Source organism: Phyllobates terribilis, unplaced genomic scaffold, assembly GCF_046119375.1.
Source record: "Phyllobates terribilis strain yellow unplaced genomic scaffold, ASM4611937v1 Scaffold_9__5_contigs__length_417890890, whole genome shotgun sequence".
In the NCBI taxonomy this organism is placed as follows: domain Eukaryota; kingdom Metazoa; phylum Chordata; class Amphibia; order Anura; family Dendrobatidae; genus Phyllobates; species Phyllobates terribilis.
In genome coordinates this window covers 53407976-53423710 of record NW_027362769.1, presented here as the reverse complement: position 1 = coordinate 53423710, position 15735 = coordinate 53407976, and the positions used below count along the sequence as shown (strand labels likewise).

The 15735-nt window shown below is 48.1% G+C and overlaps 1 protein-coding gene across 3 annotated transcripts in view; it reads left to right on the top strand.

Moving 5' to 3' along the window:
• Positions 1 to 15735, top strand: part of LOC141161543 (caspase-8-like) — a 115412-nt gene that overhangs the window by 35757 nt on the left and 63920 nt on the right. For all 3 annotated transcript variants that reach the window (XM_073646489.1, XM_073646490.1, XM_073646491.1), the window contains one exon: positions 1410 to 1483. In XM_073646489.1, coding sequence (XP_073502590.1) covers positions 1410 to 1483 — 74 coding nt within the window. The remainder of the gene's footprint in view (positions 1 to 1409; positions 1484 to 15735) is intronic.

The following is a 15735-nucleotide window of genomic DNA, read 5'->3' as shown; positions in this document are numbered from 1 at the left end:
GCATGTTTTTTTGCTAACAGCTAAAAACATGAGGGACGGAGACTCGAGCATGTCACTCGAGCACCCGCGATACTCGGTGCATACCTGAGCACCCGATGCAAACTTGTGGAGCGAGCATTTGCGCTCATCACTAGTCGTCATATCGTCATCATTTTTTTTCTAATTTTTGAAAAAACTTTAACTCTGCACCCTAACCCTAAGCCCAAACCTAACCCTAACTGCAAAGAATGAAAGAAATAAAAATAAAAAAATAATCTGACTAAGGGGGTGACACGTGAGGGGGAGAGGGAGGGATAGGGTCTATCACAGTGATCAAAATTAATCAATAAGAAAACTCCCGGTTGCCGGGTGCCGGCCGGCCGATTTCGGCAGGCGGACAGCACATTATTATAGAGATTATTATACATGAAGGGGGAGTTAACAGTGTGATGTGTGATGGCCGCTCTCTGCTCTCCTGATCTCAGAGCTGTGTGTGATTATACCCGACACATTTGCAGGTTCCTCTCTGCTTCCATCTCACAGGTAGACGGGGTGTAATATTGTTACAATACAGCAGAGTCATGAGAGCTGCAGCAAATGTGTATGTAAGGATACAAAATTAATTTCTCCTGTCCTGTGTTACTTACTTGTCTCACACTGGTAACTCCTCCTTCATGTAAAATAATCTCTCGAGGCTGAGTTATCTTCCAGACAGCGTCCTCCCCATAGCCTGGAAGAAATTGATAAAACAGATATCTCAACAACAAGGCTTCTGACATGAAACGTACAGGAGGAACGTTTTTCAGCAGTCTATAACCTGTATGCCCATATTAATAGTTTGGCTAGGTCAAATGTTGTGACAGATTCCCTTTAAGGCCTCGCTCACACTAGTGTATAACATGGCCGATTGCTATGCAATGTTTTATCAGATAGCACTCGGCCCAATGTTATACTATAGGGCAGTGCAGATCTGCAATTTTTTTTCGTATGCCGATTCGGATCACAGTAAGGAGACACTTGGCTGAAACTCTGACAGAGTTTGAGCCAAATGACATTAGCATAATCGGCCCGATTCTCTTGCATGGCCATGTAAGTGTACCCTAAATGGTTGGCATCTTTGAAAACCTGAAGTAAATTTAAAAATGCTGAAAAGACTAAACATATGAACAGTAAGTCATTCTTCAACAGAAATCAACAGGATGAGTCTTTCAAGCATTTTTTTTTCTTAGTAATTTTCGAATTTTACTTCAAGCAGACCTACTAAAAAAAAAATCTGCAAAAAACCTCTGTGCATATACAATAAAAGGTGTTCAAGGGAAACAGGTTTTAAACAATTACTTGCCAGGAGTATTAGAGAAAGGGGTCATGCTTAATTTATGTCCGAAGAACCAGACAGTTACGCACTTATCTAATAATGTTTTCTCTTGTAGAAGTGCCAGGTGCTGAAGTAAATGTAGGCAGCATCCAACCCGATACATCAAATGAACCTTCATTACAAAATAACGTAAGAAACTATGTTTTTCATAATACTTTTCCTATTCAACATTTAAAACAGAATTTTACTTTCAACTAACTGCATAAGTCAATAATACAGGTGATTCTGAGGCTATGTGCCCACGATGCAGAAATGAAGCAGAAAATTTCTGCAGCATTTCTGCATCTCCCTGGCAGAAAAAACGCATGCAGATTGTGCATGCGTTTTTCCTGCAGAATACATGCGGAATACATGCGGATTCACATGCGTAGCCACATGCGTTAACGCATGTGTTTCCGCATGCGGACTGACAAGCACTTTCCAGGCGATAGCATCACTTGGAAAGTGCTTGACAACTAGGTCACACTATATAAATCCATGCAAAAGGCATGGATTTATATAGCGTGACCGTAAAAATAAAAAAATAAAAGCTATACCTACCTCCGATGCCCCGGCGTGTGCTGTCGTGCTCGTCCTGGCTTCTTCCGGGTTGCCGGCACATCGCGAGACAGCCTGCGGTCACATGACCGCGACGTCATCTCAGGTCCTGGAAGATAAGAGCTGCAGGGGCCGCCGGACAGGTGAATATAAACTTTCTTTATTATTTTATTCTTTTTTTCACAGGTACAATGGTACCCAGGTCTGGATGAGAGTCTTCTCTCCACCAGACCTGGGTACCATCCGCACATAGAGACGCATATAATCGTGCGTCTCAATGCAAGTCAATGGCGGCCATTCCGCTGCGCTTCCGCAAAATTAATGAACATGCTGCGGATTTATTTGCGCGCAGAAACGCTGCGGAAAAATCCGCAGCATGTGCATTGACATTGCAGAATGCCATTGGGGACCATGGGGTGCAGATTACCATGCGTTTTTGATGCATGAAAAACGCATCGTGGGCACGCAGCCTAAGAAACTTTTTTAATGTATCTTATCCGAGAAAGCGGCTTCTTTACACACTTATAGAGACTTCTTACCCCCCCCCCCACCTCTTGAACTCACCAGCCATTGTGAAAAAGCAGCTCAAGTTCATCTTGCTTCATAGGGGATGGAGAGGGGAGTGAGGAGCAGGAAAGGGATCAGAGGCAGGCAGAAAAATATCATGCAGAGCTCTATAACAAGTGTTTTACCCCAACATCAGAGGTTGATTCAGATAAAGACAGCCCAGCTCTGCTGTATAATGTCCTCCATGTTGCTGCTAGTGATTTGTCAGTTGTGAACGATCTGACACAAAGAGTCGGCTCCCTGCTGTGAATGATAGGAGCTGGCATCCCAGTGAGAGCCACTAACTTCAATGAATGGTTTTCACTGGGTGTAAAATTGCAGTGTTCAGCTGTCTTAACTCCGCCCACTTGAACCAAACTCCACCCACTATTCAATTTAATTGGCTAACTGCGCGTGGGCAGAGTTTCAGCCATGAGTGGGCAGAGTTTCAGCGCCATCTACGTCATCTTAAATATGTGTTCACCTGTGATGAACACATATTTAATAGGGATCCATTTAGGATCCAAAAGAGCCATCTCTTTATGGTGAGCGGAGCCAGAAGTGCCAGATCACCAAAAACAGCCCATCACTAGTTGCTGCAGCTTGTGACTTTGAGCTAAAAAAGTGAATGAAGAGCAAGGATCCCCCTCTTTGTGCTGTTTCTCCTCCCCCCCAGCTACAAGTGGATTGCAAGCTACAGATGAAGCATAGAGAGAACACAGGTGAGAATACAGGATATAACTCACATAATGGACAAAATAGTGTTATTCCTCAAGTACTTACACATAGGACAGCTTATTCTGAAAAGTTGCTTGAAGCACATTTACGCTTTAAAGAAATATTCTGTCCTGATTATTATAGGGAGTATTATTTTAGCAAATATAGATTATGCTTTCTATAATTCAAAGTTATACAACTTTGTGATATACTTTCTTTATCAATTCCTCACTTTAAAAGGAAGCTGTTGTCGTAAAATGATCTATTGTTTATAACAGGTTTTTGTGCCACATGTATTTTTTTTAATATTGGCAATTATTTTTGTTTACATATTATGAATTTTATTAAAAATAAAATAGTAGTCTTGAAATTTTTCCACTGGCCACTGGGGCTGTTTTGGACCTTCCTAAACTTTCAATAAGAGTTTTCAGCAAAGCTACTTATCATCAGAGGCAGAATTACAGTGACAGTTCACTACCCTATACACAGGATCCACCAATCACAATAGGTGATGTCACAGCTGACGTTCTCCTGCCTTCATAATGATCTTTGCAAATGTTCATTAGATGCTTCAATAGAAAAGAAAGGGTCGGAGTCTAATTATTGTGGCTATGTGCATGTGTTGTTTCCTGAAACAATAGGAAGTTAAGAGTCTAAAAAAAACAGAAAATTACAAGATTTCTAATTTTTTTTTTTAATACAGATTGTAAAATGTAAAAAAAAAACACAATGCCAAGAATGCTAAAAATACATTTCATACACAAACTTGTTTTAAACAATAGATCTTTTACTGATATAGTCTCCCTTTTAAAAAACTGCTTACACTATTCATTTAGGGCATATGACGCGCCCCCTGGGCCGTGGGGTACTCGGTGCCAGGCCGGTCGTTGCTAGGGGAGATGTCACAGTGGCGGTGACCCAGGGCGGTCAGTAAAAAGGGGATTTTATAGTTTTTATATATGCAGTTCGTGACGCCACCTGTGGTATGCGGCTATAGGTAGCCGCCGCTGCAGCACAAGTCCTCTGAGGCTGGTATTTAATGCAGCAGAGTTGGTTTGGCTCTCCACAGGTAGAGCTTAGCTCCAGGGCAGTGCAGAAATGTTGTAGATGTTATAGGTGATGCTGGGCGTTGTAGTGCAGGGGTGATGGCGCAGTTAATAATCAGTCCACAACTCAATGGCGGTTTCCTCTTATGTTTACTTGCGGTGATTAGGCAGACAGGAACACGGGTACTGGCTAGAAATGGAAGTTCGGGCAGCCTGAAAGCAAGTAAGGAATCCACCTCGCTAGGTGAAGTTGTAGGCCTTCCCTTTTGCACTAATCTCTCTGGCCCTGCTGCTTGTAGCTGTGCTGTGGCCCTTGTCCCTGAGTACAACGTCCTTGTGCTCACCCTTATGGCAGGCAGCTCGGGCCTTGCTGATGCGTCGCTCCCACGTGGCGGTGCTGGGCCCTGCGGTGCTGCTGAGGCTCCGGGCGTCTGGTGGGGCCAGGAGACCTGCAGTCTCCTGCCCTCCGGTTTCTGCTGCTGGGCCTTCGGGGCCCCACAACCTCGGACTCCAGTGTCCGGTTCTTCCGTGCTCCTATCCTCAGGGGTGAACTGCCGCGCAGCTCCACTCCCTAGGTCTTTCCTCTTCAACATCCTGACTTCAACTCCTCTCAGTAAGTCTAACTAACCCCGCCTCTGGATCCCAGTTGCTAAGGGGAGGAGCTCCCCTTGCTGGTCTGGAGCCAGGAAAGTGTTGCATGCTAGTATACCTGACTAGGGGACCCCTGCTTGCTTCCAGGCATGGCATCAACTCTTGTGAGGGAGGCAATGCCACTGTGGAAACCGGACTCCTTGGGTGCCACATTCCCCCCTAGTTAACTTCAGTACTCCCGGACTGAGGATACCTTTTTAAAATTAACAATAACAATTCACATTACAAACAGTGTACAAAGTTAAAAATTACAAAAACCAAACTAGAATTGAAAACAGTCATTTTGGCGCTTAGTCTTTACACCACAATCCGGGTAACTGAAATTTGGCTGGTGGGAACTGCATCAACCCACTTTGTGTATCGTCCCTGGGAGTGGCTTCAGGGCACTCTTTCAGTGGACCTGGTCTTCAGTCACGCCTGCGGTTTATTTTCTAGGCCAATTAGTAACTATTTTCAATATTGTCCTGACCACACCTAGTCCGGTGGTCCAATTGTCCATAAATGTAACAAATATATATATATCTAGCATTATTATTTAACGATTGCAACTATTTATAACATACTCTTTAGTTCTCTTACACTTTAGTTCCTCCAGCGGGCAGGGAGCTGACCTTTAGTACTCCGGGTCGATCTACGTAGTACATTTGTTGTCACTGACCTACCCTGGTCCCTAGTGTCTACCCCTGGCGTGGTGGGTTCAGTGTGAACTACACTACGGATAGTCTGAGGTAACACCGGTAGGCTGGGTAATCTCCTACGAATTCTTTGACTCACCCTGGGCACGACAGGTTCAGTGCTAGCAGAGGGTAGTTTCTCCTGATCTGCTGCTGATGAAGCATCTGTCTCTGGGGCCGACTGGTCTTCCAGATGTTCCGGAGCCTCTGCAGCTTCCGGTGAGGCCGCTTGGAGAAAGGTCAGGACCGGTACCACAATCGCTTTGTTCACCTGCGTCCAAAACCGGGGAAATACTCCGAGGACTTTCTGGACCGTCTCCTCCACTTTTTCTGTGGGCCGAGGGCTGCCTTGATCTTCTTCTGTGTGTTTCAACTGTTCAGGACATATCTTCAAGTGATCTCTTGAGACTGCCGCTGAAGTTTCTCCTCCATCCTTACTGATGAGGCTCAATTTGGTGTTATCGTAATTCGAAGGTAGGACAGTGTATGGCTCAACCTCCCACTGGTCATGCAATTTGTGGACTCGTCTCTTCCTTTTGAGTACTTGTTCTCCAGGTGACAAGGGAACTGCAGGTGCGTGCTGATTGTAAGTTTTCACTTGCTTCTGTCTCGCCTGGGACAAACTTCTCTCCACACATTCTTGCACCTTGCGGTATTGTTGCTGCCGTTCTTTATCCCAATCTGCATCTGGTGATGTTGTCTCTGGTGTTAATACTCCCATGTCTAAGTCAATGGGTAGCTTGCCAGGTCTTGCTCTCATCAGGTAAGCGGGTGTACAGTTGGTGGAGTTCACCGGGATGTGGTTATATAGGTCCACCAAATCTGGTAACTTCTCTGGCCACAGGCTAAGTTCTTCAAGGGGCAACATCTTCAACAGGTCTATCACCACCTGGTTTATCTTCTCGCACAACCCGTTGGTCTGGGGATGATACGGCGTCGTCCTGATTTTCTTGCAGCCATACAAGTTACAGAATTCCTGGAACACCTCTGCTTCAAAGGCTGGACCTTGGTCGGTAAGCACCCGTTCAGGGTAACCGTGCGGGCGACAAAAGTGCTGTTGGAACGCTTTGGCTGCCGTCTGAGCCATCTGGTCTTTCACTGGCACTACTACCAAGAACCTGGAGTAGTGGTCTACTATGGTGAGAGTGTAGACATAGCCTGACCGGCTTGGGGCTAGCTTCACGTGGTCCAAGGCTACCAGTTCAAGTGGTTGTTTGGTGATTATGGGCTTCAGGGGAGCCCTCTGGCTATCACAGTCTTTCCGTCTCAGGTTGCATGGACAACATTCTCGACACCATCTCTCGATTGCTTTCCTCATGCCAACCCAGTAGAATAGCTCACGTAGCAGGACTTCCAATTTCTTCCACCCGAAGTGTCCTGCTCCATCGTGGTAAGCTTCTAAGACCATTGGCGCATCCCGCCTTGGGACTACCACCTGCCAGACCAGTTCATGTGTCCAGGAGTTGATACTTCTTCGACACAGCTTTCTCTCGTAGATGAACAGTTTGCCCTTCTCCTTCCACAACTGTTGGGTCTCCTGTGGAGCATCTGGATCAGGGTCCGAGTCAGCTTGTGTCAGCAACTCCTTTACCAGGCGGACAGCTGTGTCGCTATCCTGCATCTCTGCCCATCCATGATGGGGCAATGGGTTGAACGTGGCCTCTCTGCTGGTGGAGCGCTTGTCCCTCACACAGTGGGAGCACTGGGTCACCCGAGACGATAGAAAGCAGGTAGCTCTATCTCCTCCAGATCTTCCGGGTCTTCTCCCCCATCTTGCAAGTTGGGCATCCTGGACAGCGCATCAGCATTAGTGTTTTTATGCCCCGCCCGATACTTGATGGTAAACTCGTAGTTAGACAGTCTGGCCATCCATCGTTGCTCTAGGGCACCAAGCTTCGCAGTCTCCAGGTGCGTCAGCGGGTTGTTGTCCGTGAAGACTGTAAATCTGGAGGAGGTGAGGTAATGTTTGAAGCGCTCTGTTACAGCCCAGACTATGGCTAAAAACTCCAACTTGAAGGAACTATAGTTGTCGGGGTTCCTTTCCGTGGGTCAGAGCTTCCTGCTGGCGTAGGCAATCACTCTCTCTGCCTTGCTGTACCTGGGACAGCACTGCTCCTAATCCCACATTGCTGGCATCAGTATGAAGTATAAAGGGTTGGCCATAGTCGGGGTAGGCCAGGACTTCCTCCCAGTAAGAGCCAATTTCATTTGAGTGAAAGATTCGTCTTCTGGTTTACCCCATTTGAACGGAGGTTTTGGGTTCTTGGCCTTCTTGGACTGACCCACTAAGAGGTCCTGCATGGGTACCGCTATCTTTGTGAAACCCTTGATGAATCTCCTGTAGTAGCCCACCAGCCCGAGGAACTGCCGCACTTCCTTGATAGTGGAGGGTCTTGGCCAGTCCTTGATCACGGTGACTTTTTCTGGGTCTGGTGCTACACCTTCGGCGCTTACCACATGACCTAGGTACTGCACCTTGGGCTTCAACAGGTGGCACTTGGACGGCTTTACCTTCAGGCCATAACCAGATAGGGCTTCGAACACCTCGGCCAGGTGCTCCAGGTGGTCTTCATATGTCTTTGAGTAGACAATTTCATCATCTAGGCACAGCAGGACGGTTTCGAAGTTTTTGTGTCCTAGGCAACACTCCATTAACCTCTGGAAGGTTCCTGGGGCGTTGCAGAGCCCGAATGGCATGCAGTTGAACTCGCTGAGGCCCATTAGTGTTGTAAACGCGGTCTTTTCTTGGTCCGCCTCTGCCACAGGAACCTGCCAATACCCACTGGTAAGATCCGAAGTGGAGAAATAGTTAGCTGATCTCAATGCTGATAATGATTCCTCAATTCTGGGTAATGGGTAGGCGTCCTGCGTAATGCGGTTAATCTGCCTGTAATCAACACACATTCTCATTGTACCATCTTTCTTTCTAACGAGAACTAATGGAGCTGCCCAGGGGCTACAACTATCTCTGATCACCCTAGCCTCCTTCATCTCCCGTAACATTCTTTTGGCACATTGATAGTGAGCTGGGGGTACAGGCCGGTACCTCTCTTTAATGGGCGATGATCTCCTGTAGGGATATGATGTTGAACCCCTTTTACCTGCCCAAAGTCTAGTGGGTGTTTGCTGAAGACTCGCTCATATTCTTGGACCACCCGGTATACTCCATGCTTTTGGTGCAAAGGGGTGGAGTCAGTGCCCTCTTGTAGCTTCTGACACCAATCCTCCATCTGCCCCTTGGAGCCATTATCCTCCGCCGGTTTGGACGGAGGCAAGGGTTCCACTGCCTCCATTGCGTTGTTACTGACAGTGAACAGCTTAGCAAGGGTAGCATACTGGGGTAAATGGACCTCTTTCTCCCCACAATTCAGGATGCGTATCAGTACTCTCCCCTTGCAGACATCGACTACCCCCCTGGCTGTCAAGATGGTGGGCCTGCTGTCAGAGTACACGGGTTCTACCAGGGCCTGATAATCTTGACCCCTGAGACCTATTGCTGCCCGACACTATATTATCATTTCACTCCTAGGGGGCATTGCAATGGGGAATGGATCTCTCATCCTGACACTGCCGACTTCTCCACCAGACAGCTCTACCTGTTGTCTTTTCATCAGGGCTCTGATTTCCTTCCACAGAACCCGCTGCTGACTGGAACTGGCAGTCTCTGCGACCTGTTGCAACAAAAGAATAATTTCTCCAAGACAATTTTCTATGACATTGGTGCCTAAGGTTATCATAGGGTGACTTTCTCGGAGATCAATATCAACAATAATCATTCCTTGTGATGGCAATTCTACTTTACTAACTTTTATGGTCACCTCTTTATACCCCACCAGAGGCAATGGCTGACCATTGCTTGCATAGATACTAAGATGTTCATCTGGACGGCAGGTAATGTCTGAATCAGTCCAGTATTGTGCGTTCATCGGGATGCCATCAAGCACGACAGGTAGGACCGGTCGTCCTCCCACGTACTTGTCTCGCCAGCTTTGTGGGCCTGGTCGCCTTACTCCTGGGGGTTGGCCCTCTGCCCCAGGGGTTGCTCGTTTACATTACAGAATCTTGCGTAGTGCCCCGCCTTTTGACAGCAGCGGCAGATGGGTTGTCAGTTCTGGTCGTAGCGATCGCTGTTCCTCCCTCTGGTCGGTGGAATTCTTCTCTGTCGCTGCCACGGGACGTCATCTGGACTGGAAGCCAGCTGGATCTTTTCCTTTGGAGACACTTGCATGGCCTGCACAGTTTTGGTTAACGCAGCCACACTCTTGATCAGCTCCTGGACCTGAAGGTGTAGGTCTGCAGACGGGTCATTGTCTAGGGTCTGCGCGTCAGCCTCCACAGGTGCTGGGGGAAAGGACGCCACCCCCTGGTGGTATGTGATAGCTGGATGCCGGCGGGATGCAGTGCCGCCTGGGGTTGGTTCTCGCAGCACCCGGATGGCTCGGTCTTTAAATTGCGCAAAGTCCAGATCAGGGTTTTGCAGAGCCATAATGCGCAGCTGTGTCCTGTGAGCGCCAGACAGGAGCCCCTCAATAAACTGCTCAGTTAGCAATCTGTCCTCGTCTCGCACACTGTCGGGGTCCACCTGTTTAATGGCCAGCAGCGCCTCCTGCAGGTTTAGAGCATAGTCCCGTACACTGTCCTGCACCCTTTGTTTGCACCCGTAGAACTTCATTTTAATTTCTGCTGCGGTGCGGGTGTCAAAGGTATCCTTCAACCGGGCCAGTATCTCCTTGACAGTGCCTTTGTCCCTGCCCGGCCAGGACTTCACCTCTCTCTGGGCTGCACCGATTAGCTGGCCTATGAGGATGCTGACTTTTTGCTCCTCAGACAGGGGGTACACTTTAAACAAACTGCGCAGTCTCTCCTCAAAGTCGTTCAGGGTGTGCGACTCCCCTGAGTACTGGGGCAACCACGCCGCCCCTGGTATATATGGCATTACAGTGGCTGCGGCCGCGCCCACGGCTGAATCCTCTCCCATGCTGGGCATCTTCCTCTCCCCTAGTGAACCTCAGCCAGGGCCTGGGCGTCTGCTGATGTACCGGTATGCTGCTCTGCAGGCGGAAGGATCTCTTACCCGGCGGTTCCGGATCGGGGCTTCTTGCTTCCCCTCGGCGGGCGGCACACCACGTGATAACACCGTTTAGTAAAGTCTATGGCACACAGGACCCGGTTATACCGGGCTTCGTGAATCCTGTTCGTGACGCCAAGTTGACGCGCCCCCTGGGCCGTGGGGTACTTGGTGCCGGGCCGGTCGTTGCTAGGGGAGATGTCACAGTGGCAGTGACCCAGGGCGGTCAGTAAAAAGAGGATTTTATAGTTTTTATGTATGCAGTTCGTGACGCCACCTGTGGTATGCGGCTATAGGTAGCCGCCGCTGCAGCACAGGTCCTCTGAAGCTGGTATTTAATGCAGCAGAGTTGGTTTGGCTCTCCACAGGTAGAGCTTAGCTCCAGGGCAGTGCAGAAATGTTCTAGATGTTATAGGTGATGCTGGGCGTTGTAGTGCAGGGGTGATGGCGCAGTTAATAATCAGTCCACAACTGAATGGCGGTTTCCTCTTATGTTTACTTGCGGTGATTAGGCAGACCGGAACACGGGTACTGGCTAGAAATGGAAGTCCGGGCAGCCTGGAAGCAAGTAAGGAATCCACCTCGCCAGGTGAAGTTGTAGGCCTTCCCTTTTGCACTAATCTCTCTGGCCCTGCTGCTTGTAGCTGTGCTGTGGCCCTCGTCCCTGAGTACAACGTCCTTGTGCTCGCCCTTATGGCAGGCAGCGCGGGCCTTGCTGATGCGTTGCTCCCACGTGGCGGTGCTGGGCCCTGCGGTGCTGCTGAGCCTCCGGGCGTCTGGTGGGGCCAGGAGACCTGCAGTCTCCTGCCCTCTGTTTTCTGCAGCTGGGCCTTCGGTGCCCCACATCTTCGGACTCCGGTGTCCGGTTCTTCTGTGCTCCTATCCTCAGGGGTGAACTGCCGCGCAGCTCCACTCCCTAGGTCTTTCCTCTTCAACGTCCTGACGTCAACTCCTCTCACTAAGTCTAACTAACCCCGCCTCCGGATCCCAGTTGCTAAGGGGAGGAGCTCCCCTTGCTGGTCTGGAGCCAGGAAAGTGTTGCATGCAGTATACCTGACTAGGGGACCCCTGCTTGCTTCCAGGCATGGCATCACCTCTTGTGCGGGAGGCAATGCCACTGTGGCAACCGGACTCCTGGGGTGCCACACATACAAAACTGTTCTAGACATCTAATGGTCAACCAGGTGTACTGCTTGTCAGAAGGAATTGTATGTAGAGGGCTTAGAAGCTGAACCCATTCCATACATGTTGGGTATAATGAAAGACCAGCATTTATGTTCATAATATGTCTGCTGATGGAGGAGCATGTGACCAGATCAGCCCATCAGCCTGTTACAATTGAAACCTCCTCACATTGGAACACATCTTTTCTATTGGAGGAGACTGATGGACCGGTGTGGTCACATGATCTTCCATCAGCAGACCTAAATGTTGGTCAGTTTGTGAGGAAAGCTGCATTAATGAGAAAGTACAGCTTTATTGCATATCGACGACAGTACATGTCACTGCAAGCATAGCAAAGTTTTATGCAAGAGATTAAGCAAGTTCAAGTGTAATGGTTCAAAGTAGTCAGGGGAACTAAAAATAACTAAAACTATAACTGTCATATATAAACAGTGGGGAAAATAAGTATTTCATACAACTTTGCAAGCTTTCCCACCTACAAAAGATGGAGAGGTCTGTAATTTTTATCGTAGGTACACTTCAACTGTTAGAGACACAATCTAAAATAAAAAACAGAATATCATATTCTATGATTTTTACATAATTAATTTGCATTTTATTGCATGAAATAAGTATTTGATGCAGTAGAAAAACAACTTAATATTTGGTACAGACACCTTTGTATTACAGAGGTCAGACATTTCCTGTAGCTCTTGACTGAGTTTGCAAACACTGCAGCAGGGATTTTGACCAACTCCTCCATACAGATCTTCTCCAGATCTTTCAGGTTTTGGGGCTGTCGCTGGGCAACGTTGAGTTTCAGCTCCATCCGGAGATTTTCTATTGGATTCAGGTCTGGGGACGGGATAGGCCACTCCAGGAACTTGAAATGCTTCCTAAAGAGCCACTCCTTCGTTGCCCTGGCTGTGTGTTTTGGGTCACTGTCATGCTGGAAGACCCAGCCACAACCCATCTTCAATGTTCTTACTGAGGGAAGGAGGTTGTTGGCCAAAATCTTGAGATATATGACCTCATCCATCCTCCCTTCAATACGGTGCAGTCGTCCTGTGCCCTTTGCAGAAAAGCACTCCCAAAGTATGATGATTCCCCCACCATGCTTCACGGTTGGGACAGTGTTCTTGGGGTTGTACTCCTTCTTCTTCTTCCAAAAACAGCGAGTGGAGTTGATAATAAAAAGTTCTAGTTTGGTCTCATCTGACCACATGACCTTTTCCCATGCCTCCTCTGGATCATCCATATGGTCACTGGCGCACTTAAAATGGGCCTGGACATGTACTGGCGTGAGCAGTGGGACCTTGCGTGTCCTGCAGGATTTTAATCCATGACGGCGTAGTGTGCTGCTAATGGTAATGTTTGAGACTGTAGTCCCAAAGATCTTGCATGGAGCCCCAGACCTAGGAAGATTGACAGTCATCTTGTGTTGCTTCCATTTTCTAACAATTGTGCCAACAGTTGTTGCCTTCTCATCAAGCTGCTTCCCTAATGTCCTGTAGCCCATCCCAGCCTTGTGTAGGTATACAGTTTTGTCCCTGTTGTCCTTAGACAGCTCTTTGGTCTTGGGCATGGTGGAGAGGATGAAGTGTGATTGATTGATTGTGTAGATAGGTGTCTTTTATACAGGTAACAAGTTCAAACAGGTGCAATTAATACAGGTAATGAGTGCAGAGTAGGAGGGTTTCTTAAAGAAAAACTAACAGGTCTGTGAGAGTCAGAATTCTTGTTGGTGGGTAGGTGATCAAATACTTATTTCATGCAATAAAATGCAATTTAATTATTTAAAAATCATACAATGTGATTTTCTGTTATTTCTTTTTAGATTCTGTCTCTCACAGGTAAAGTGTACCTATGATAAAAATTACAGACATCTCCATTCTTTGTAGGTGGGAAAACTTGCAAAATTGACAGTGTATCAAATACTTATTTTCCAAGCTGTATATACCATATTTTTTGGACTATAAGATGCACCGGACCATAAGACGCACCCCAAATTTTTGGGTGGAAAATAGGAAAAAAAATATTCTTTATAAGATGGGGGTCTATCTTATAGTCTGAATAGGTACGGTATCTTACCTGGGGGGTGGTGGAGCGAGGGTCACAGGAGGCAGGGTCAATCAGGAAGCCGGCGGAAGTGGAGGAAATCTGCGGACTCTGGATGCAAGAAGCCGGTGCTCCAGCAGCGGGGAGCTGGTGGTGGAGCAGGATCGCAGAGCCCTCCATTCCCTCCCTCAGGAATCCGGCGGCTGCAGCAGAAGAGGTGAGATGCTCTGGGGTCGTTGCTTGGCTGGGGCCTGTGCCTGGCTGGGACCTGTGCCTGGCCGGGACCTGTGCCTGGCCGGGGCCTGTGCCTGGCCAGGGCCCTTAGCCTGGCTGGTTCCTGTGCCTGGCTGGGGCTGGGATCTGTGCTGGGCTGGGGCCGGGGCCTGTGCCGGGCTGGTGTGCCGGGGCCTATGCCGGGCTGGGGCTGACGCCCGGCTGTGAATGGCGTTGGGTGGTGAGGCAGAGCAGCGTGCGAGGGTTTCCGGTGGCTGCAGCCATCTTCCTAAAGCTGTGATCTACTTAAACATGTAAAGCGCCATGGAATTAATGGCGCTATAATAATAAATAATAATCTACAGGAAAATGGCCGCCAGATGCTCCCGGTCTGCGCATGCTCCGTCTCGAGCGGCCATTTTCCTGTAGACCATGGCCTCAGGAAGATGGTCGCGCACACCGGAAAGCCGTGCAGGCTGCTCGGCCGCTCTTCTTCACCGCCCGACGCCGCTCACAGCCCGACACCAGCCCCGGCCAGGCACAGGTCCCGGCCCCAGCCAGGCCCAGGACATCATCTCACCTCTTCTTCTGCTGCTGCCACCACCACCGCGTTCCTGAAGGAGGGAGGGCATGGAGGGCCCTGCGATCCCACTCCACCGCCACTGCAACTATCCAGTAAAGTAGCGGTCGGACCATAAGACGCACCCCCCATTTTCCTTCTTTCTTATGGTCCGAAAAATATGGTATATATTCCTGCTGCCATTGTCATTTCCCTGCACTTTCAACTATGAAGAGTGGGCAGCTTCAAAGCGAAGCTGCCTGGAGAATGAACATGTTACTTCTATTAACTGCATCACAGTTTCCACACCCTGAAGCAGTTAAAAAAAGTGACATGAGATGGAACACAGGCACCGAACTTGTTCAATCTTGCATTGGTTTTGCGGTGCTTTTTTAGACGTATTGCAGGGGGAATCCACCTGAAAAAGACGTGATTCTCTTAAAGACGCAGCCTACTTTTGGATTCAAAACACAATCACATTTTTCTAATCTGATGTGTCACTATATGAGCACTCAACTAGGGTCATTTCTGCAGTCCCATAGAGAGCTAAGGGAGCCACTGTTCTAATAACAGGCATTTTGATGCCCCTGTTCTGGAAAACGGTGGGGATTCTAGTGGCTGGAGCTCACCAATATACAAATTATCATTTATTCTTTTTATAATTTTTAATGATAAGATAAACCGTTTATGTCTGTAACGGTTTCATCAATTGTATTGAAGCAGTGTATAATGCACAATAACTGGCAGATTACCAATGCACTAGCAGGATGCAGCAGACCTCCATGATAAAGGCGGGGACAGCACAGGTGCAAAATTCTGATGGAGCAACCATTCACACACCTACCAATTCATGGAAGAGGTGGCTGCCTAGTATTAAAAATGCGCACAGATGAAGCTTGCATAGGACGCCAGTCAGACAGATGCGTGTCATGCACAGTGTCTGGCTTACAGCCTATTGATGACATCCATACCATTAGATCAGGCAGACTGCCTAGCATTATATAAGTGCACTCCACAAGACAGACCCCCCAATTCACCCAACCAACAATAAAGGGACTGGCAGCATCCTGCAAAATATGGAAATATGTGTAATAAAAAGATGAAAAATGATGTATAAAATACATGAAGTATTGGTCAATATTTTGGCC